The following is a 22,527-nucleotide window of genomic DNA, read 5'->3' as shown; positions in this document are numbered from 1 at the left end:
AAACGAATCCCAGGAATCCTGCCTTCCCAAGGAATTGCCCTGTACTCATGAAAACATTCCTAGGGATAACCTTGGGGACCTCACTTTCAGAGGCCTAAGGTACTCTTCTCCCATGGCAGTAGTGGTGTCTGGGGACCTTGATGCAGATACCTGCCCCCCTCCTCAACTCATCTGTGCCCTTTTCTATATCCCTTGTGGTCTCTCATCCCAGCTATAGAAATAGGAAGAGGAGAAACTGGTCTGAGATCAGAGAGCAAAATGGAGGGTGAGGCATGAGTAGCCCACTGCCTCCGGGGGGAAATGGATTGTGCCAGGTCTCCAGCATCAGACACAGCTGACTTTCAGTCAATCCTAACGCTGTTCTTTACCAGCTCTGTGACCAGAACTTAGTGCTTACCACCATGTTTGTCACACAGCAGTGCTCAAATACTCCATGAATAAGCAAAATTCAGAGTCATCTGTTATGTGTGGATAATCATAATAGGTAACATTTAGTAAGCACTGGGCTGGGTATTCTTCTAGGTGCTTGCTTTACAGACATTAACTTAGTCATCATAACAATCCTATGAGGGATAGTATTATCCCCACTTTACTGGCACAGAGATAAGGATTGTTGGCCAAGGTCACATAGTCAGTGAGTGAGTGAACTAGGATTTGAACCCAGGCAGCCAGATTCCAGAGCCCATGTTCTCCACCTCCATGTTGGAGGCCAGCACATAATCCTCTCACCCTGCTGGCTTATTGTGAAAATCAAATGGAAGCGTCTAGCACCATGCCTGGCACATCCTAGAGACCACAGAAATCGGGCCTCCTGCACACTCTGGAAGGCTGTAGGGAGCCAACCACGGAGGTCTGAGATGCATCTGCCTTGGCTGAGCCTGTCACATGGGTCCGGCAGAAACTCATGATAAGAGCTGTCCCCAGCCTTGAATAGGGTTTCTTCCAAATTGAGATTCAACCCTGGGGCTTCAGGCCCCTGATTGAGTCAGCCTCTGATTGTGGCTGCAGTAATTATAGCTATGCAGTCCCGCTGGGCCCTGCTATGCAGCAGCTGTTCTCAGCAGCAGGCTCAGCACCATCACTCGGGGATGGGGCTTAGAGGCGGGCCGACTGGAGCCGTTGGGGCCTTGGTGAACCCTCTAAATTTACAGGTTCCAATCATGGAGTCACTGATCTGGAAGGCAAACTGAGGCCCAGCTGGGACATATCTCACCTAAGAGCACACAGCTGGGAAATGACAGAGACGAGTGCAGGGCATGGTGGCTCCATGTTGCCGGAACTTAAAGTGGAGGTTTGGAGGGATGGGAGGTGTGGCCAGGAGAGGCAGGCAGGAGTCAATGGATTAAAGAGAAACTTGAGGGCCAGGGACCAGGGGGCCATGAAAGATGTTCTGTAGAGAAGTGGCGGGGTCAGATTTAGGATTTGGAAACTCCTGGGACAGACAGAGGCTTCTTCTCAGCTGATGAAACTGAGACATGGGCCAGGAGAGCCCTGATGGACTCCTAGGGCCTTGGACCAGGTGGCTGGAACAGGGTGGTAGGACTGGTTGGCACCATGCCCTGTGTCCCCCTTGGCTAAGCTATGCATGGACGTCTGTCTCCACAGCCAAGCAGGTGTGTCCTGCAGAGAAGCTGAGCTGTGGACCCACCAGCCACAAGTGTGTACCTGCCTCATGGCGCTGCGACGGGGAGAAGGACTGCGAGGGTGGAGCGGATGAGGCCGGCTGTGTTACCTGTGAGTCTGGGGTCAGATCCCCAGGGTCTGCCAAGCATGGTCAGGCAGCCTCAGGGAATGACAGCCACTTCTGGGGAGGGGCCCAGTTCCCCGTGGGGCTTGGTAGGTGGAGAGGAAAGGATAATGATCAGGACATTAGTAATGGCTAGACACTATGGAGACATTGTCTTCTTTCATCTTCACAAGCACCTCATGAGCAGCCATTATCATCCCCATTTTATAGGTGAGGAAACTGAGGCTCAGACAAGGGAGGAAAAGTACCCAGGGCTGAGTGATGAAACCAAGATTCAGATTCAGGACTGGACAGCAAAGCCCATGAGCTTTTTTACCATGTCTGACATCTGCTCATCCATCCCACAAGTCTGCCAATCTTCGAGCAAGGGCAGGGGGACCAGGGAGGGTACTGTATGGAGAAATGGTGGTGGCCTGAGCCAGAGTGCCAGCAGTGCTGGGGGGAGGGGGACGGATTCCTGAGGTGTCAAGGACGACTGTTGCTGAAATATCAGATTTGAGCACAAACGTCACAGGGCAGAGAAGATATTCTCAGCAGCCTCGGCAGGGACAGATGGAAGTGGCCACTGGGACAGTTCCACATCACTGAGCTTCAAACACAGGATTATCTCCTTCCCAGGGAGCAGGCCAGCAGGGCCTGGGCCAGTGAGGAGCATGGCCAGGCCTTACTTTTTCAATTCGAGGGGCACCTACTGTGTGCCAGGCCTGAAGCCAGGCTCTGAAAGGGACAGTGAGGTGAATCCTACACAGTCGTCCCTCTGGGAACACATGATTAATGGGGGAGACAGACTGGCTGTCGCTACTGGGCTGTGCGGCTGGGCTGAGATATGGGCGGTCACCCTGGAGGGCTTGCCAGGCACTTGCCCGTCACTGCTGCCTACTCCCCTCTGCCAGCCTCTATATTTGCATCCTATCCATCTTTCCTGGCCCAGGGAAAATGCCATCTCCTCCAGAGGTGTCTGAGTAGTCGCACTTTAAGATTCTAAGTCTGGAATTTGATGTGTCTGAAGCAGGAAGCATCTGGGTATGGAGGGAGATCCTGGCTGGGAACAGTAGTTTCAAAGTCCCAGTGATGGCACTGGCTCACTTCCTCAGCTGTGATAATTTTGCTGGGACTCACTGGCCAATGAGAATCCTCTTTCCTCTTTACCAACCCCCATAATCAGATGATTCCTCCAATATGAAGGCCGCTACTGCAAGGGATGGGAGCTTCTCCAACTAGGGCATGTTGGAATAGGAACATTCCCCATTAATTATGGGAGACAGGGGTGTCAGGTCTTACTGGGCTTCTGTGCTACAGCTCCCACTCTCCTAGGCAGAGGAGAAAGAGTCCTCCCACCCCTCATCTCTCTGAGCTTCTTCCATTTGTAAATGCTAGGAGTAGGGTCTCTGGGGCTATGTAGGCCTGAGAATATGGATCTTAAAGTTACTGTTGGCTCCAAAACCTCAGAGAAAACTCAGTATGAAGGAGCACTTCCTTGCCATCAAAATCTTCAAGTAAAATTTAAAAATAGGGCTGGGCGTGGTGGCTCATGCCTGTAATCCCAGCACTTCGGGAGGCCGAGGCAGGTGGATCATGAGGTCAGGAGATTGAGACTATCCTGGCTAACAGGGTGAAACTCCACCTCTACTAAAAATACAGAAAAAGAATTTAGCTGAGCATGGTGGCACGTGCCTGTAGTAACAGCTACTCGGGAGGCTGAGGCAGGAGAATCACTTGAACCCAGGAGGCAGGGTGGCAGTAGCTGAGAGCGTACCACTGCACTCCAGCCTAGGTGACAGAGCGAGACTCCGTCTCAAAAAAGAAAATTAAAAAAAAAAGCACTTCCCATTGGAACTCCCAGAAAGCAGTGAGTCCGCCCTCCCTGCACATGCACAAGCTCCCTGCACATGACAGGCAGGAAGGGAGCTCATTAGGTGTCAGTGTAATCTTGAGGGGCAGTGGCACTGGCAGCATGTGCTTTTTCCGCTAATGCCGCAGTGTCTCAAAAGTCTCGGAGGGGAAAAAAAACCGCAACTGTCAGACACTTGGTAGAGCTGTCAGAAACGCATGACACGAGCTACCTACCTGGTGAAACTGAAGACATCACTCTTTATCTTCAATAACAATGAAAATTCACATTTTTCCATCAGAAAATGAAAACACAGACTCTGGGCGCCCCCACGTGGAAAGATCTGGTGCTGCCACCACCACATCACCTTTGGCCACAGCCATGCCTCACCAGGGCCCCCCAGGGCCAGGTCTTGGCCTGTGTGTGGACACACAGGAGGGAGGGAAGTGAGGAGGTCACTGCCCTGAAAAACTGCTGGAAAAACTCCAGGAAGGGAGGAGAAAACCAGAAAAGCCAAAAGGAGGAGACAGAGTAGGAAAGAAAAGCCCCAAACCTGAGTTCTGGTTCTCTTGTTGTCATGGACTGTGTGACCCTGGGCAAGCTGCTCCTCTCTCTGGGCCTCAGTTTCCCCATCTGGCAATAGGGCTGGCTGGTCTCTAAGTTCATCCCAGCCGCTGAGCTCAGACTAGCTTATCAGAGAGAAGCCCAGAGCCCCAGGCAGAGCTATGACGCTTATTTACTGCACATCCCATAATTACACCTCATACCTGGGCCAGACCAGTTCCATCCACTCCACACCCACTCACTGCAGGGAGCTCTGTACCAGGCCCTCAGGGCAAAGGAGGGACGCCCCTAGGCAGTGTGGATTCATGGGGCAGATGGAAAAGGACATGAAACTCAGACACCTGCGCGACTGAGGGGCTCAGAAACAAGGGCAGAGGCAGAGATTTCCCAAGCAGGGAAACACCAGGGTGTCACGAAAGAGGTGGAATTTGGGCCCTTGGAAGATGAGAACTCATCATTGCAAAATGTAGAGACAGTGGTGGGCAAGAAGTAGGTTCCCAGTAGATGGAGCAACTTGAGCAAAGACTTGGAGGTGGGAGCCTATACACTGGGCCCAGCAAACGGTCTAGCATGGCTGGAGCTGTGAACATTCAGGAGTGAGGTGATGGAGCCACAGTACTGACCCAAGAGACGCCTTGGATACCAGGCCAAGGGACTCAGGTGGAACAGTGCAGGTTATGCTATGCATCGCTATGCTATGAAGAGTCAACCCCAGACCCTGGTCCCTGGAAGGGTCAGTGTCATTTAACAGATCATGTCCTGGGCCCATCACAAGGTCCTTCAAGACAGGCAGTGCTGTAAGGTTTCAGAATGCCCCTCCTTGTTCCACCATGCTCATGCTCATTTACCCAGTGAGGCCTGGGGGGCTCACGAAGGGCAGGTGTGTTGCCTGTCACCTAGCATGTCCGTGTTGGAAGCCCGCCTTCGCTGTGCCTAACTGTACGTCCACCATTCAGCCCCCAAAAGGGACTTGATCTGGCCCCCGGGTGAGGGTCGGAACCCCTGTAGCCGGACCAGCGGGGCCCCAGGTCAGCCGGGGAGGGGGTCGGCGGGCCGACCTGCTCTCTGTCCCGCGCAGTGTGCGCCCCGCACGAGTTCCAGTGCGGCAACCGCTCGTGCCTGGCCGCCGTGTTCGTGTGCGACGGCGACGACGACTGCGGTGACGGCAGCGATGAGCGCGGCTGTGCAGACCCGGCCTGCGGGCCCCGCGAGTTCCGCTGCGGCCGCGATGGCGGTGGCGCCTGCATCCCGGAGCGCTGGGTCTGCGACCGCCAGTTTGACTGCGAGGACCGCTCGGACGAGGCAGCCGAGCTCTGCGGCCGCCCGGGCCCCGGGGCCACGTCCGCGCCCGCCGCCTGCGCCACCGCCGCCCAGTTCGCCTGCCGCAGCGGCGAGTGCGTGCACCTGGGCTGGCGCTGCGACGGCGACCGCGACTGCAAAGACAAATCCGACGAGGCCGACTGCCGTAAGCCCCCTCCATACCGCCCAGCCCCGCCCAGGGATTGCGGATCCGCTACCCGATCCCGATCCGCCAGGTGCAGGCTTCCTTTCATTGCCTTACCTGAATACATTACCTGGGTTTACTACAGAGGAGACCGAGGCTGGGAGAAGTGAAGTGACTTGTTTGAGTTCATGCAACTGCCTGGCTGCGGAGCTCAGGTTTAACTCCAGAAGCCTCCACTGGTACCTGTGTCCCTGCTGTGAGCCCTCCCACTTGTACTTCCCACCCCCATCCCGCAACCCCTCTACCCAGAAACCTGGCAGGCTCAGGAGCTCCTCCCATCTCTTTACCCGCTAGGCCTGCTCATTCCTCAAGGCCTGGCCTAGACTCATCTGACCTTCCCAGCTGGGCTGGGTCCCTCTGCCGGGCAGGTCTCCAGCAGCCTTCTCTTACAGCTCATCTCACACTTATGTCCCCATCTGAGCATTCCTCAGCCCCGCTCTGCACCCTGAGCTCCTAGAGGATGAGGAGGTTCTCAGGAGTCTCTGGGCTCCCACCCCGACTTCCACCCCTCCCAGCACAGCACCTGGCACAGGAAGGTTTGCCAAATGGATGAAGTCATTAAGTAATGAGCACCAAGACTCAAATGAAGGCCGTGTGTCTGTTCTGAGGAGTGGCCCTGGAGAGAGGCAGGGACAGGGAAACAAGAGACCTGGGTTTAGTCCTGAATCTGCCAGCCAGAGTGCTGTGTGACCCTGGGCAAGGCCTTCCCCCTCTCTGAGCTTCAGTCTCCCCATCTGTACACTGAGGTGCCTTGGCCAGGTGTCCTTTGAGGACTCCTAAGTTCAGCCACTGGTTCGGTTTTTGCCAGGGGTGGCTATGGCATGGGGATGGGGGTGGTGGGGAAACTGTCTTAGCACCACACTGACTCTGATCCTCTCCCCTTGCCCTCTCCTGGCAGCACTGGGCACCTGCCATGGGAACGAGTTCCAGTGTGGGGATGGGACATGTGTCCTTGCAATCAAGCGCTGCAACCAGGAGCAGGACTGTCCGGATGGGAGTGATGAAGCTGGCTGCCTACAGGGTGCGTGTGATCAGGGCACAGAACACATCTTCTGTGAGGATGCCCTGGGCTCTGGTGACTCTCCAGAGAGCAGAGTTGGGAGGAGTTTTCCCTTGGTCTCCAAGAAGCATTTTCCCCCAAAGCACCACTTGCCCCTAAATCACCTGGCTCCCTTCCCATGGGGTCCTAGTGGCACCAGAATTGGATTTGTAAGGACTTTGTCAAAGCTGAAAGACGCCTAGGGCTACATGACAGGGCATTTGGGAAGTCCAGCCCCCACCACTTGTCCAGGTCCCAGCTGCTGAGTGGCTTCCCTCACTAGTTCCGAGGCTGAGCAGAGGCTGAGTCTTGCTCCCCAGGCACCCCCTTTAATTCTCAGATGGTTCTTCTGGCCCCCACCTGCCCTCTGCAGGAGCAGGGACCCTCATTCACTAGTCATCTGGGGGAATGGATAACAGGTTGGGCAGTGTGGCAACTTCCCCTCTCTGGGGTCCATGGGGCAAAGGTCCCCCCAGCAGATGGTCAGTCCAGCCTCTAAGGTCTCTCTAGAGCTGCTGCCTGGTCCCTCCCAAGACCTGAGTTCTGCAAGATGAGATGCAGATCCCCACAGCCCTGCCCAGCTACATGAGGCTTAGCCTCCTAATCATCCCTGGGATCCTGTCCTGTGAGCAGAGCTTCCTCAGGTCCTGGATTTACCTGTCTATCCTGGGCCACCCTCCAGAGACCTGTGAGGGGTTAGAACTGGAGCTCTACTTGCCTCCTGTGGGCCCCAGCCCAGCCCAGCCCTTCTTGTCCAAGGTCTCACAGGCACCGTCCACTCTCTTGTCCAGCCCAACAGAGTCACCTTGTGAGGGTCCCCGCAGATTTCAGTGTAAGAGTGGCGAGCGCGTGGACGGCAGGAAAGTGTGTGATGTGCAGAGGGACTGCCGGGATTGGTCAGATGAGCTTCTGAAAGTGTGGTGCAGTGCCTGTCTATGCCCACTGGCTGGACTCAGTCTCCTGCCATCCCTCTCCTGGTATCTGGGCTCGAGGCCCTCCAGTGCCCCCTGCCCTGACAATTTCTGCTCTGACCCTCTCTTTGGACTCATGTGCTGTCCTATGGCTTCACATGGGGCTTTTCACCCCCAGGCCTCTGGTCTACATCTCTACAAAGTGCTAAGAGCTTGTCCATCCCAGGTACTAAAAAATTATGTTTTCTCTCACAAACTTGGCCTCTCCTCATTCCTTCCCCGTTCAGACCTCTGAGACCTTCTGGAACTTTCTCTCATCCTCGGTGTTCCTGCCCTGCTGACCTAGCCAGGGCCCTGGGCTCTGAGGTCTTCTAGCCCCTTGCAGAAGACCCAGCAGAGGAAGAGGTGGGCACAGCAGGCAGGCAGCCAGTTGAAGCACATCCCAGGGCCACTGCTCAGGCCATACCTGCATGGGAGTAGGGCAGGCCTTGCAGCAGGAGCTGGCATCATCCTAAGCCCTGAGGAGTTCGGACCTGATGGAGAGACCAGACTTGTAGGCCAGACTAAAGCGAGACCTGGATGGAAGCGGCTGCCCTGATGTCGGCTACAGCTGTCAGGGTGGGTTTCAGGCTAGAAAGAACAGAGGCTCCAGGCTCTAGGTAGAGTGAGCATCCCAGAGAACATGCTGGAAACCCAGTGTGGACTCCAGGAAGGTTCATGAGTTTTTTTTTTTTTTTTTTTTTTTTTTTAACTGTTCCCAGGTCAGGGCTTGAGGGAGATTTGACAGAGAAGCCCTGGGAGGACAGAGCCTAGGTCAGTCCCTCCCTCTCCTGCCTCCTGGCAGACTGTTTCCTCAGCACCTCCCTCCTGGGCGCTTAGAGGAGGTTCATCCTCTGGAGCTTCCCAGGAAAAGCATATTTCCTCCCCCTTTTGAAGATTAAAAAACTGATTGTGAAAGGAAGAGTAGCTGAATGAAAGTGGCTCAGCTTCTATCTGAGCTGGCAGGAGGCAGACACTCCCTCTGCCTCCAGGCCCTGCCAAGAGAAGTCCCAGAAGAAGGAACTTGTGGAAAAAGAGACAGGGAAGCCAGAGCTACTAAGCCTAGCTCCCCCAACACCCAGACTTGGAGTAGCCAGGGACTACTATCCTACTAAACCCTCTCTTCTCTCCCGTCATTTGCATGACACACCAAAGAGGAGTATGTACACACGAGCTTGTGTCTGCGTGTGGCCTCTGTCTCTGTGTTGGTGAGAGGCCGGTGTCTGTATCCATGTCTTCTTCTCTGAGTAAAGCAGGGGAACTGCATTCATGCATCTACGTGTGTGACCCCAAGTATGTGTGAATGTATTTATGGAGTCCATGGGACTGTCTGTGCTCTGCACATAAGCTGGTATGTGTGCATGTAGTTGTGCGCATGCAGGTGTGTGCATGTAGGTGTGTGCAGTGACACCACTTCTTCCTTCCATGGAAGGAAGCTGCAAATACTACTCTGGCCTCTCTGCACCACTCTACCTCATCCCCCTCCTCTCCTGGCTCCCCAGCGGAATCACACCCATGCTAGGTAGAATGAAGAAGGACTGGAGACTTCCCTGCAGGCATTTGGGTAAAGGCTACAGGGGCAGACCTGCTCTCTTTTCTCTTCCCCTCACCTACCTGAGCCCTGGAGGACACTGTGCCTTCCTTCATCAGAAGCCAGTCACTTTGAGCTCTCTCCTTTCCCCTTTCCCCTTTCAGGGCCATCCCACCTACACATGCCACTTCATCAAGTGCTCAGTAAATAGAATTGTTGGGTTGCTGCTACCTGCAAAAGGAGAGGAAGGAGGCGAGTGGATGCATGATAGGGGCAGTGGGTGAGTGGGAGGACAGATGAATGGATGGTGCTCAGGGAATAACACAGGAAAGGAGAGGTCAGGGAGGGCTCCGAGCGACTGAAAAATTCCTGGAGGTGGGAGCTGCCATGGCTCAGCCCACCTCCAAAGGTCTGGGGCTTCCCAGGGCTGGGTCTGGCTGAGTCATCCATGGGTCTCCCAGTCATGGGGTTGCTGTGGTCTTGTTCTTTCAGTTCCGCCAACATTCCTGGGAAACAGGAGGAGGCCCAGGGGTAAAGGGGTTATTCCCTAAGCATGGCTCAGGCTGGAAGTGGGGGCACCCCATAGCTGTGCATGGCCTGGGGTGGGCAGCTCAGACCAGCTACATGCATGGCCATGGCTGGCTTAGCTCAGCACTGCTTGGCTTGGCTGGAGTGGCAGTGCATGAGCCTGGGGGGCAGAGGGGTGCGGCACCTCCCCTTGGCTTGTGGAATTAACCTTCTGTGACTCTAAAGCTCAGGATATGCTGTGAGAGCATTGGTCCTGGACTCCCTGACCTCCCCTAAGACCTTGCCAGAAGGTAGTGAGGGAGTGGAGGATGGGGAGCCAGAACAGATGATCTCCGGGCATCCCTTCACCTCTTGGAGCAGGTGGTAATCCTGGGACCAGGCCCATGACAAGATGGAGGAACAGGGACATGTGCTGAGAGGAGAGGAGTTGAAAAATCCCATCATATTAGTTCATGATAGGAGAGAACTGATTTAGCAATGGCTCCATGTAAAAAAAAAGGCCCAGGAGTCTTAAGTAACCACAAGCACATTAGGGGGCATCCTGTGCTGTTCAGGTTCCTTCTGGGTGGCAAACTAGCTCTGGGCCCTGTCCAGAGAGGGACATCAACAGATGGAGTGAGTCCAGAGAAAGGCACCCAGATGGCAGGAGACCAGATATCAGTGCTTTAAGGAGGCTCTGAGGGAGCCTGTGCACCCTGGCTAACCCCACACAGCAGAGCTGGGAGCAGAAGTAGAAGCCTCAGCAGGCAGTGCTGGTCCACAGTGGAGCCGGCTGCCTCAGGAGGGAAGTGGGCTCCCTGAGGTTGGAGATATTTAAGTGGAGCATTTTGGAAGGGATTCTTAGGGTATCCTGAGGGTTGGATGTGACACATACAGGCCCCTTCAACTCTGAGGTCACAAGGAAGGAGGCACTGCAAGGAACATGTTTGTGAAAGGAAAGACCTTGGGCCACTGGGGAAGGCCTAGCTGCCTCCAGCTTCATAGTGGACAGAGCCCCAGCTGGGAGGCCGGGGACCTGAGTTCTGGTTCCACTCTACCCTGTCTCTGTGTCTGGCCTTGAGTAGGGACCTGCCCTCTCTGTGCCACCTCCTGCCCAGAACACCTGGTAGATGAGGCTGAGGCTCAGTGAGGTTGTGGAGCCCTCCTGCCTCTGTGGGAGTCCCACTGCCCTAGGCTCTGCTTCTGCTCTAGGTCCCACCCCTTCCCTGCCCCCACTCCTCCTGGGCTCCTGGACCTTCAGGAGTCCATGTCCCTCCCCAGGGCTAAACGAGTGTCTGCACAACAATGGCGGCTGCTCACACATCTGCACTGACCTCAAGATTGGCTTTGAATGCACGTGCCCAGCAGGCTTCCAGCTCCTGGACCAGAAGACCTGTGGCGGTGAGACCTTCTCCCACACCCCCAAGCAGAAGCAGATCCTCCTGCCAGTTCTGACCCCTGCTCCTCCCCACAGACATTGATGAATGCAAGGACCCAGATGCCTGCAGCCAGATCTGTGTCAATTACAAGGGCTATTTTAAGTGCGAGTGCTACCCTGGCTATGAGATGGACCTGCTGACCAAGAACTGCAAGGCTGCTGGTACGGACACCCCAAGGGCAGAGGGGCAGCTCTGAAAGGGATATAGGAAGCAGCATGCTTCCACATGTGAGGAGTGGATGTGTACATGTGCGCACACACAAGAAGGCAGTTTGTGTTACTGAGAAGCACAGGAATCTTCGGTCCCTTGTCTAGCTTGGGAGAAAGAATTCAGCCAAGAGACAATTAGTAACATAAGCCAAAGGTTTATTAAGGAGATAAGAGTACAGTCCAAGACAGGAGCGGGCTGACCCAACTGGGAACAGCAGCAATAGCCGTGTTTCTTTAAAGGGACAGTGCACTCTGAAAGGTGAGGCAGAGTGGGGCAGGCTGCTGAAAGAGAATGAACTGGTGGCAGCCCTGAGAGTTCTGCATTGGGTCTTTTTCTTGAAGTTCCTGTCTCTCTCCTAAATCTCTGCCTTTTTCTTTGTCTAGTTTTCCCATTCCTGCTTTCAGTCCCTGCCTGTTCCTCACCTAGTTTCCACCCAGGCTTGTGGGACCTCCCTTACTATTAGCTCGTGTGCATGCCCAGCTCTGGGCACAAATACTACCTAATGGCGGCATCACTCATTACCACCACCCCAGGAAGGTTGTATAGCAGTCAAATCTTATTAGGCCTGCATATTTCTTAGGAATTTCCCCTTTGCCCTCCCCTTCCTCCTCAGCATACGGCTAGCTACATTCTGATGGGTGAACTGCAGAGTGAGCAGTTACTGGGCATCTTAAAGGGCGTTCCTTTCTGCACAGGTATTTCCCCTCCTCTCTGCTCATATCTAGCATGCATGTTTTGGGTGGTCTCTAGGTGTGAGATTTTCTAGGCTTCCCTTTTCTCAGGGACTCCCCCTTCTACTCATGTCCAGCTGTCTGCCTACTCTAACAGTTGCACGTACAGTGCTCAAAAGTGTACATGTACATCACACACACAATGCACTGCACACTAACACCCACACAGACACTGTATAGAGCCACCTAATACAGCCCACAGAGATGACACTCATACAGCAGAATATATAGACACAAAATTGAACCACACAGAGACTACACACACAGCATAGGGAGTCTATACAAAGAGCACGACCTGGGCAGACCTACACATTGATCAATTCAGCCAGCAGAATTAATTCATTGTATTCAGTTGTTTATAGTGAACAGCTAACATTGTAGTAGACACTGGGAATTCAGCAGTAAACAAAATGGATGCAAATCCCTGTCTGCCCTCAAGGGACTTATATTCTAATGGGTGAGCCAGGCTAGAAATCAGGTAAATAAATAAAATATAGTGCATGGCAGATGGCGATAAGGGCTAAGGAGAAATAGAAAGTAGAGAATGGGACTAGGGAAGTCCAGGTGAGCAGGGGGTTCTAGTTTTAAATGGAATGGTCAGGGAAGCCCTCACTGAGAAGGTATTTGAGTAAAGAAGATGAAGGGGGGGCAGGTGTGGTGGCTCACGCTTGTAATCCCAACACTTTGGGAGGCCTAGGCAGGAAGATCACTTGAGGCCAGGAGTTCAATACTGGGCAATGTAGCAAGACCCCATATCTTAAAAAAATTTAAACATTAGCCAGGTATAGTACCATGCACCTATATTCCCAAGCTACTCAGGAGGCTGAGGCAGGAAGATCTCTTGAGCCCAGGAGTTTGAGGTTGCAGTGAGTTATGATGCCACTGCACTCCAGCCTGGGTGACAGAGTGAGACCTTTTCTAAAAAACAAAAAAAGTGGGGAGTGAGGGGAGTGAGCTACCATGCAGTTATCTGTAGGAACAAGCATTTCAGGCTGAAGAGACAGAAACTGCAAAAGCCCTAATGCAGGAGCATGCCTAATATGTTCAAGGAAGAGCAAGGAAGCTGGTACAGTTGGAGCAAGGAAACTAGGAAGAGATGAAGCCAGAGAGGTAGCTTGGGGCAGCCCAAAGGGCCTTCTAGACCATCGTAAGAGCCAACTCTGGATTTCACTCCAACTAGGGGGAAGCCATTGAGGGCTCGGAGTAGGGAAGGGACATGGCGTGACATTTTAAGAAGGTCCTTCTGACTGCAGTGTTGAGAACAGACTGTAGAGGACAAGGGAGGAGGCAGGGAAACCACTTAAGAGGTCATTGCAATAATCCAGAAGCGAGGTGATGGTGGCTGAACCCTTATTCCCACATTATTACTACGGGAATAATGAGAAGTGGACAGACTGCAGATATAGTGCAAAGGCCAGCCAACAGGATTTGCTTATGAATTGAATGTGGAATCTGGAAAAAAAAGTGTTACAGCAACTGAAACAATAAGATTGCTACATATAGGCTTGGGAAAGACAGTGAGGGAAGCAGGTTTGGAGTAATCTTAGGCTGTTTTGGACATGTTAAGTTTAAGAAAACTGGTTAGGTGTCCAAATAGAGATATTGAGAAGGCAGTTGGATATATGAGTCTGCAGTTCATATGCAAGTTAAATATAATATACAACATATAAATTATAACAATACAGCAGCCATAATACTGACAGGTAGCCCATAAACCCAAAAAGTAAACCACCCAAACTGTACAATATGTAACACATACATTAGTATATCACATATAACATGTAACCTGTTCTTGCCCCCATATAGAACACATTTAATACATGACACAGATTATGTACATGCACTGGAGACAACACGCAACTACCCATTCATATACAAAATCCACACACATGAATATTTCAAGTGCAATTACATAAAATCTCAAATCATAAACACACGGGGTTCCTGTCACAGTCACAGCTATCATTTAAAATCACTCCAACATGCCCCTTTAACCTGGCTCCTGCCTTCAGGGAGGTGAAGTGTCATTGCTGTCATTTTGGTGTGAGGGAAATCACAGCTTGTCAGTGGCAGAGCTGGCCTGGAACTCAGCTTTCATCCTTGCCCCTTCCTGCACCTTCAGCCCATTCTCCATGCTCTCTATTTGTACCACACTTCTGTCTCACTCCCACCCTGCTCTGAATTAGTCTCCATCACTACACACAGGTCACACACCAGCCCCAGGCCCTACATGACTCTGTGCTGGTCCCATCCTCCAGGGAGCACATTAGCTTGGCAAAGATGCACAGTGATAGGGACTGGTGGCTGGCAGAAGTGTCAGCTGGAAAACAAGAGAAGGAGGCACAAGGAGCTTGAGGGGCAGGTGTTACTAGGAGCAGCCCCTCAGACAGTGTTGGTGCCTGAGAGTGACCCAATACATCTAGAAACAGCCTATGGGAGCTGGTGCTAGGCCCTCAGAGGCCTGTGGGACAGTGACCTCCCATATGGAGTAGCCAGGAAAGTCTAGGTCACTTGTTTATCATCTTAAAATCTAACCCTAAATCTAAGAAAAAAAACAGGCTTTGTGCATATATGAGCAGTTATATGTTGTCTCTACTGCATATATATAATCTGTGCTGTATATCATATATGTCCCATCTCTGCCATTGGCTCAGGTTAGAGAACAAACTCACCCAGCTCACAGGACCCTTTGTGATCTGGCCCCTGCCAATCTCTGAAGCTCATCTCTTGCTATGTCCCCAACACTTTCTATCCTGAGTTATCTTTTTTTTTCCTTTGAGACAGGGTCTCTCTCACCCAGGCTGGAGTGCGTGGCACAATCATGGCTCACTGCAGCCTTGACCTCCTGGGCTCAAATGATTCTCCCACTTCAGCCTCCTGAGTAGCTGGGACTACAGGTGTGTGCCACCATGCCCAGCTAATTTTTTTTTTTTTTTAGAGATGGGATTTTGCCATATTGCCCAGGCTAGTCTCAAACTCCTGGCCTCAAGCGATGTGCCAGCCTCAGCCTCCCAAAGTGCTGAGATTACAGGTGTGAGCCACTGTGCCCAGCCCCTAGTTATCATTCTAAGACACTTACTTGCTCAGGTAGTTCCTTCTTGAACCACAGCAGTAGGGCCCAAGCAGAGAAGGTGGTAGTTGCTGGAAAGAAATACATGGTAGGTGGAAGGGACAACCTGAGCAAAGGCCCTGAGGCAGGAAGCCCATCCATGGCTAGGTAATGGTATCTGGTAGCTGGAATCAAGCTATGTTGGAAGGGCAAGTAATGAGGCTGCACAGGGAACTTGGGGTCACACTGTGGAAGGCTTTCAGTGCAGACCTAAGGAGAAAATGGGTAGCCATAAAATATTTTGGAGAAGTTTGTATCTAATAAAAAGAATAAAAATCCTCCTGCTATGCATGGTGCTCTACATCTTCAGATTTCTGTACTCATTATTTCATCTGCTCCTGCAACCTGTAAAGTAGGAATTGTCACTACTATTTTAAGGAAAATGGGTGTGTCGCCCAGCAAGCCAGTGGCAGAGTCTTGGTCTCCAGGCTCCCTGCCTTTTGCACTGATTCTTTCTCTTTCAACCTCCCTGCATGGCAGCTGGCAAGAGCCCATCCCTAATCTTCACCAACCGGCATGAGGTGCGGAGGATCGACCTGGTGAAGCGGAACTATTCACGCCTCATCCCCATGCTCAAGAATGTCGTGGCACTAGATGTGGAAGTTGCCACCAATCGCATCTACTGGTGTGACCTCTCCTACCGTAAGATCTATAGGTGAGCGGCCACATCCTCTGCAGCAAGGCCTGAAGAATGGGGGTGAGGGGTAGTGACAGATGAGGAAGGGAGTAGTGGCCTCTGCCTCTAGAGTTCCTCAGGACGGAGTTGGGGCTTGGGAAGAGATGCAGGATCACAGTGGATATGGAACTTCTGGGAATTTACTGGGGCTAGAGTAGGCTGAGAGCTCCCTTGGGTTAGCAGCTTTGAGCCCCAAACACTTGGGATTTGTCTGACCTCTGGAGGCCTAATATGGAAGCACAAGACACAGGAACTGGCCAGGGCAGAAAGGAAGAAATCCTGGCTTTGGGGAGGACTTTCCAAACAGCTCACATCCCTGCGTACTGGACCCTGGGGACTTAGACCTGATCCCTGCCCAGAGGATCCCAGTCACAACACAGTGACATCCATTTGTGATGATCATGAGAAAGTACAGAGGAGGCCTCTGAACCCACCTGGGCATCTGATCTGGCATGCCTTCCCGGATGGCATCACCCCAAGGCCAGCTTTTCACTGTGTCTTTGATGCCACAGTCAGTGGACCTGACTTGGCAAAGCTCTTCACACACTGGAGGAGGTTCTCTCCTAGGACTTTCTCAGCTGCCAGCAGCCTGCCTCCCTGCATGTCTGGGACCCCTTTAGGCAGTCATGTCCTTTCTTTGTCCTGAGATCCACTTGGCAGGAGTGCCAATGACCAGGGGCTGGGTAGACACTGAGTCACTGATGAAAGAATGATGGATAGATGGGTGGATGAGTGGATGGAAGCAAATATAGCAAGTGCCACTCACTGACAACTAGATTCCTGCCTCCCCGCAACACACAGACACTCAGTTCACACACACCCAAAAACATAACTAGAACAATGCCTGTCCAAGAGTTGTAACTGAAAGAGGCAGGATTTGGGGCTGAAGGAGGAAATTTACTCCTTCAGAGTGAATTTTGGGAGTTCCAGGTTTTTGGCTTGGGAGGTTTCATGAATGGTGGTGCTGTTCTCTGATGTGTGAAGCAGTGGAGGAGGATCAGGGCTCAGGGGTTGGATCATCTGGTTGGCCGAGGGGAGGGGAATGGGGATGAACAGTTTTGGATATATTGAGTTCAAGGTGTCCATGGGACATCCAAGGGGAGCTAGTTGGCTTTGCAGTCTGGATCGTAAGAGAGCTGTTGGGATTAGAGACTTAGTTATTGATGGCAAAGGACACTAAGGAACTAATCACCCAGAGAGAGAGCAAGAAGAAGAAAACCTTTGGGGAAACAGCATTTGGGAAAGAAAGTCCTGCTAATGTTGCCTCCTGAGTGTCTACTGTATTCTTAGCCCTTCTCTCCATTCTCATGGGCACGGTCATTCTTCAGACTCTCTTAATCTCCCACTCGGATGCTGTAACGTCCTCCTAATCAGTTTCCCTGCTTCATTCCCTCTCCTTCCAACCCACCCACTCCATAGATGCCATAGTGAACTAACATGCTTATTGGACTATGTCCTCTGGCCTGTCCAGTTACCACTGGGGATAAATCCTAATTCCTTGGCATGCTACTCAAAGCCCATCAGGATGGGGTTCTCGCCTATACCTGCTTGCAGTCTGACACCCACATAAGTAGCTCCCCTAAGTGTCTCACTGTTCCAGAGCAGACTCACCCTGGCCATTTGCACAAGCCTTTCTTTTTCCCTAACGGCTTTCTGTCCTGGTGAATTTGTGCTCCTGGTGAACTTGTCCTTCAGGACTCAACTATAAGCCTTCTCCCACCCTCTGGGATGACGTAGTCTCCATGCCTCTGCTGCCATAGCCTCTAATGCTTTCCATAATCACATTGTATTATATCTGGCTCACTCTAATGGGCAGAGCTGTGGGGCAGCCCCACCTTAGAAAGCCAGAGACTGTGGCCCATGTAAGTCTGTACCCCTAGCCTGGTACCCCAGGGAATGTGTAGAGTGGAAATTATCCACATTCCTCTAAAAATCTATTGCCATGGCCCAGATGGAAGAGACAGAGGGGAAGGGTGCACAGGTAGCTCCAGATGGGCCCATGGGTGGAATATCTGCCCCATGGTCATCTCTGTTTTCTCTTAAGTGCCTACATGGACAAGGCCAGTGACCCGAAAGAGCAGGAGGTCCTCATTGACGAGCAGCTGCACTCTCCAGAGGGCCTGGCGGTGGACTGGGTCCACAAGCACATCTACTGGACCGACTCGGGCAATAAGACCATCTCAGTGGCCACAGTTGATGGTGGCCGCCGATGCACTCTCTTCAGCCGTAACCTCAGTGAACCCCGGGCCATCGCTGTTGACCCCCTTCAAGGGTGAGTGTCTCAACTTAACTTCCCATTCTCCCACCATAGGTGCTCAGTCCTCTTGTGTCTGTCACAAGAGCTATCTTGAGGGCTCTAGAAAGCTCTGGCCCACTCAGACACAGGCCATGGGGAAGAAAGTCTTGTTAATCCCCAACCAAGGTTCTCTGGGCATTGGTCACCAAAGCTCTCCCTGGACTCTCCCACCCACTCATTATATTGTAGAATTGGAGTGTCTCAGAGCAGAGCAGGGCTCTAGAGATGGCCTGATAGAAGCTCCTGGGGGAGGAAGCCTTTCCTCAGGCTGCTGTAGGTGGGCATCTGGCAGCTGCTCACATACTTCCAAAGACAGGTAGCTCATTACCTCCCATAGGGCCTGTTTCACTGTGGGGCAGCTCTGCCCATTAGAAAGTGGGTATTTTCCCCTCATAATCCCAAATCTATCTCCCTACAACTTCCTCCATTGGCCTCTGGAGTTACATAAAACATGTCTATTCCCTGCCCTGTGGGACAGCCAGCAAGATTTGAGGACCAAGATCACTGGTCTGTTCTGCTTCAGACTGCCCACCTCCATTCCCACCCCTGTTGCCTATGGTCTCTGGGCCCTCACCACCAAGGCTGCCCTGCTGTGGCCTCCAATTTTGGGAGTTAGGGATTCTGAACAGAACAGGACTCCCTCTCTCCCTCAGTGGGGATATCTTGAGATGGTTTTTTTAGTGTTGTATCATGTTAAGTTTACCAGAATCAACATCTGCTCCTACTGCTGTTTCCTTGTTAAACAGGGATAAGAAAACCCTCTTCTTCGAGCAAGGGCAGCTGGTGAGGGGAGTACCACATGGGAGGTTATGTGAGGCCTTGGGAAGTGACTGATAGCTGCCATTCACTAAGCATAGGTCACGTGCTCCCAGCACAGAACTAGGCACTCTGATGGATATGGAGCCTCTCCTCTCACCCTCTCTTCAACCTTGTTCTCTATCTGTTCTCATGCAGACCTTGTGTTGCACCTGCCACATCCTGTCCCTCACATCATAGAGTAACACCCAGCCCAACCCCAATCCATTGTGGATCTGTCAGGGTCCCAGCAGGAAACCCACTGCATACTCAAGATAATTGGAGGAGGGTTAATAAAGGGACTATTTACAAAGGAGTGGGTAAGGTCTAATTTACTACCTTGGATTAGTAACAGTGGGCTGCTACCCGCCCTAGTAGGCCTGAGGAGACAGAAGCAGGGAGGGTTACCTGAGTTAGGAAGCTCATCCACTTTGTCCTCTGAAACCAGAAAAGAGAGGGTTTACTAGGGCCTTCCCCACACTGACACCCTAAGGCTCCAGTTAGCACTGCCAGAAGTGGGAGAGAGGGGGTCACAGGCTATTTAGCTGAGTCTGGGTGCAATCTCGGAGAATACAGTTTTCCTCAAGTTCTCAAATGAGGTGAAGGCTAAAGTGCCTGCTAATTCTAAGATTTGATGGTTCAAAAGAACTTTAGAGGTCTTCTCAGTCCCTACTAAACATAACCCTCAACTATTCAATGGGTTATTGAGCTCTTGTGACTCAGACTACCCCAGTCATGTCCCCAACAAGAAGCCAAATTGAGTTATTTTGTCTTTTAGGTTCATGTATTGGTCTGACTGGGGGAACCAGGCCAAGATTGAGAAATCTGGGCTCAACGGTGTGGACCGGCAAACACTAGTGTCAGACAATATTGAATGGCCCAACGGAATCACCCTGGGTGAGCCTTGCCTTTCCTGGGTTGGGGGCCTATTCTAGTGCCTTGTCCTGATCACTGTCTGGAACTTCATAAGTCTTGTTTCTGGGTCCTCTCATGGTGCCAATGACTTTGTTTCCTGATGGTTGCCCTAGGCTGGCCTCAGTGTGAGGCCTAGAAATGTGGGCAGGGAGGGGTACAAAGGAACAGAGCTCCACATTGGGGTCCCAGGTTCAAGACCTGATCCTGCTTCCTTCCCAAGATCTGCTGAGCCAACGCTTGTACTGGGTAGACTCCAAGCTACACCAACTGTCCAGCATTGATTTCAGTGGAGGCAACAGAAAGATGCTGATCTCCTCCACTGACTTCCTGAGCCACCCTTTTGGGATAGCCGTGTTTGAGGTGAGTGCTGTAAGGAGAGGCATGGGCCCACTAGGAAGCTGAAGCCTAGAAAATGCTTGTTCAAATAGGATGAGTCCCTGAGACTTGTTCAAATGAAAACAGGAACAGGGAAACCAACTGATTTGTTTGTATACAATCTGTGAGCTGCCTGCACACAAAGGCTCTGCAGCCCACTCTCCACCTGGCAGCCTTTCCCGTGCTGTCTTCCCAAGACCCCTCTCTCAGAGCACTTCTCACAGGTGAGTTGCTAGGCGTGTATGTTTCCTCTCTATGCCCTCAGCACCCAGCACTGTAACCCATATACAAAAGGTACCCAGTAAAGGGAGGAAAGGAAGAAGGAACATACCTATCCTTAGAATCATTTACTGGATGAAATGGCCTGAGAAATGCTGTTCAGCTCTGCACACTTTTATTGACCTCTGCCAGACCCTGGGGTCATGGAAGTGAATCAGACACTATCCTAGTCTGAAGAAGCTCCCGGGAAAGCGAGGAGCCAAGACTCTCCTGTGCCATGATCCTAATGACTTTTCTTCTCTGGAAATGAAGAAGCCAGAACCAACCAAGGTCTCACACATTCACCTCTTCCCCAAAACTAACTCCACCACCAAGGGGAGGGAAAGCAAGGGGATGATGATCTGTGGTGGGCATTGGCAGGATTTGCTTGCAGCAAAGTTACTCAGCACTGCTCTGAAGTTGTGGGCAAAGCTCCACCTCTAAGTCCAGCCCCTGCTTTAAAGGACAGGTGTATTGGGGCACAAGTGTATGTGCTTGTGTATATACATGGCATGTACTTGTAAAGTATGTGTATGTGCATGGGTAAATATAAATGCATCAGAATAAAGGTGTGCGTTCCTCTAAGTGCTGGTGCCTATGTGTATACATACACATACTAAGATGTATTTAGACTGCATATTTAGGGGCAAATGTAGCTTTTTGTGTGTGGATGAACATTGGGTATGTGTTTAGATCTTTGTATGAGGATGCACAGTTGTACCTGTACATGTGGATTTACTGACAGATGCACATCTAGGCTTATATGGACTAACCATGTGGACTCATGTGGATATCCAGAGGCTACAGGAAGCCCAGCAGGGCATAACCCTCATAGCTCACACATCCCTTCCAATCTTGGTCCCAGGCCCCAGTAATGATAATGCTATAGAGATTTAACCTTGGGTTTCTGCTGGGCTCTAGCAAGCAGGCTTAGTTCAGCATGAATGAGTAATATTGTGGCTGTCAGTTCAAAGCACAGAATCACCGAATAATCCTCTAAGATAGAAGGGAACCAGGAGAGGTGTATCACAGATTAGAGACTGAGAGCCCCACCGTGAATCCATGGACAGGACAGATCAGGGGAGATTTCAGGGCAGTTCTCGTGACTATGGTTTGGGGCCAACCCCTCAGACTGAGGTCATGGATTTAGACCCCAGGCCTCCCATTCTCTGCATCTATACCCCACAGGACAAGGTGTTCTGGACAGACCTGGAGAACGAGGCCATTTTCAGTGCAAATCGGCTCAATGGCCTGGAAATCTCCATCCTGGCTGAGAACCTCAATAACCCACATGACATTGTCATCTTCCATGAGCTGAAGCAGCCAAGAGGTGAGCTGTCTCTGGTCCTAGGTCCCAGGTCCCCTGTCTGTGTCCTCTCCTTTCACCAGGCAGGCTGTGTTCACATTCAGGTCACAACTCAGCAACCCCAGAAATAATAACAACAATCCCTCTTGTTGGTAGAGTACTTTTTCATCATATATTTTGTCTCATTTTACCTCAAGTTCTTTGTGAAATAAGGCTGGGTATAAATTAATACATAAATGTCCTGTTTTTGCCAATCCTACAAAGTGTGGGTATTACTCTTCTAACAGTTGAGGAAATGGAAGCTCAGAGAGGTAAAATAATGTTAGCAGGTGGCAGAACTGAAACCTAAACCCAGGTCTGTTGGGTTCCAAAGCTGCTTTCACCATGACACATTGCATCTAACTTGCTATTTGGAGCCATTTTGCAGTAGTATAAGCTAATGTATCCAAGGGCCATATAATAAGTCAGCTTATTGGTTGGGAATAGAATCTAGGAATCCTACTAGTAGGTTGTCCCCTCCTCTATCACTAGGATATGCTAATTCTAACTAACTGAAGTGTTGGCTGCCAGGGTGAAAGTGGGAAAGCAAGGGAGTGTAAGGAGATAAGATTGGTGCCTGATTCTAGACCTAGAAATTTAAATGAGAGACATAGTATGTGGCACATGGAAAAACAAAAACCACGGGCTTATGGGCTTTGGAGCCCAGCAGACCTCAATTTAAGTTCTATCTCTAGTCCAGACATG

At 51.6% G+C, this 22,527-nt stretch overlaps 3 protein-coding genes across 14 annotated transcripts in view; all 3 read left to right on the top strand.

Annotated features, from left to right (window-relative positions):
* The window catches only part of CZIB (CXXC motif containing zinc binding protein), a 109,164-nt gene that overhangs the window by 40,363 nt on the left and 46,274 nt on the right, over window positions 1–22,527 (top strand). The gene's annotated exons all lie outside the window — the stretch shown is intronic.
* Window positions 1–22,527, top strand: part of MAGOH (mago homolog, exon junction complex subunit) — a 176,677-nt gene that overhangs the window by 120,996 nt on the left and 33,154 nt on the right. The window lies entirely within an intron of this gene.
* LRP8 (LDL receptor related protein 8) overlaps window positions 1–22,527 on the top strand; it is an 81,645-nt gene that overhangs the window by 44,928 nt on the left and 14,190 nt on the right. For 3 of the 12 annotated variants that reach the window (XM_050802674.1, XM_050802705.1, XM_050802688.1), the window contains exons 4-14: window positions 1,606–1,734; window positions 5,221–5,607; window positions 6,545–6,667; window positions 9,659–9,697; window positions 10,955–11,074; window positions 11,148–11,273; window positions 15,643–15,817; window positions 17,883–18,110; window positions 19,708–19,826; window positions 20,065–20,204; window positions 21,666–21,807. In XM_050802674.1, the coding sequence (XP_050658631.1) occupies window positions 1,606–1,734; window positions 5,221–5,607; window positions 6,545–6,667; window positions 9,659–9,697; window positions 10,955–11,074; window positions 11,148–11,273; window positions 15,643–15,817; window positions 17,883–18,110; window positions 19,708–19,826; window positions 20,065–20,204; window positions 21,666–21,807 (1,728 nt within the window). Of the gene's footprint in view, window positions 1–1,605; window positions 1,735–5,220; window positions 5,608–6,544; window positions 6,668–7,484; window positions 7,606–9,658; window positions 9,698–10,937; window positions 11,075–11,147; window positions 11,274–15,642; window positions 15,818–17,882; window positions 18,111–19,707; window positions 19,827–20,064; window positions 20,205–21,665; window positions 21,808–22,527 lie in introns of all 12 variants that reach the window. The other 9 variants (XM_050802696.1, XM_050802683.1, XM_050802714.1 and 6 more) reach the window with 5 other exon arrangements.

The sequence above is a fragment of the Macaca thibetana genome, chromosome 1, assembly GCF_024542745.1.
Source record: "Macaca thibetana thibetana isolate TM-01 chromosome 1, ASM2454274v1, whole genome shotgun sequence".
NCBI lineage: Eukaryota > Metazoa > Chordata > Mammalia > Primates > Cercopithecidae > Macaca > Macaca thibetana.
The sequence above is the reverse complement of the archived record's forward strand: the minus strand, read 5'-3'. Positions and strand labels throughout refer to the sequence as shown.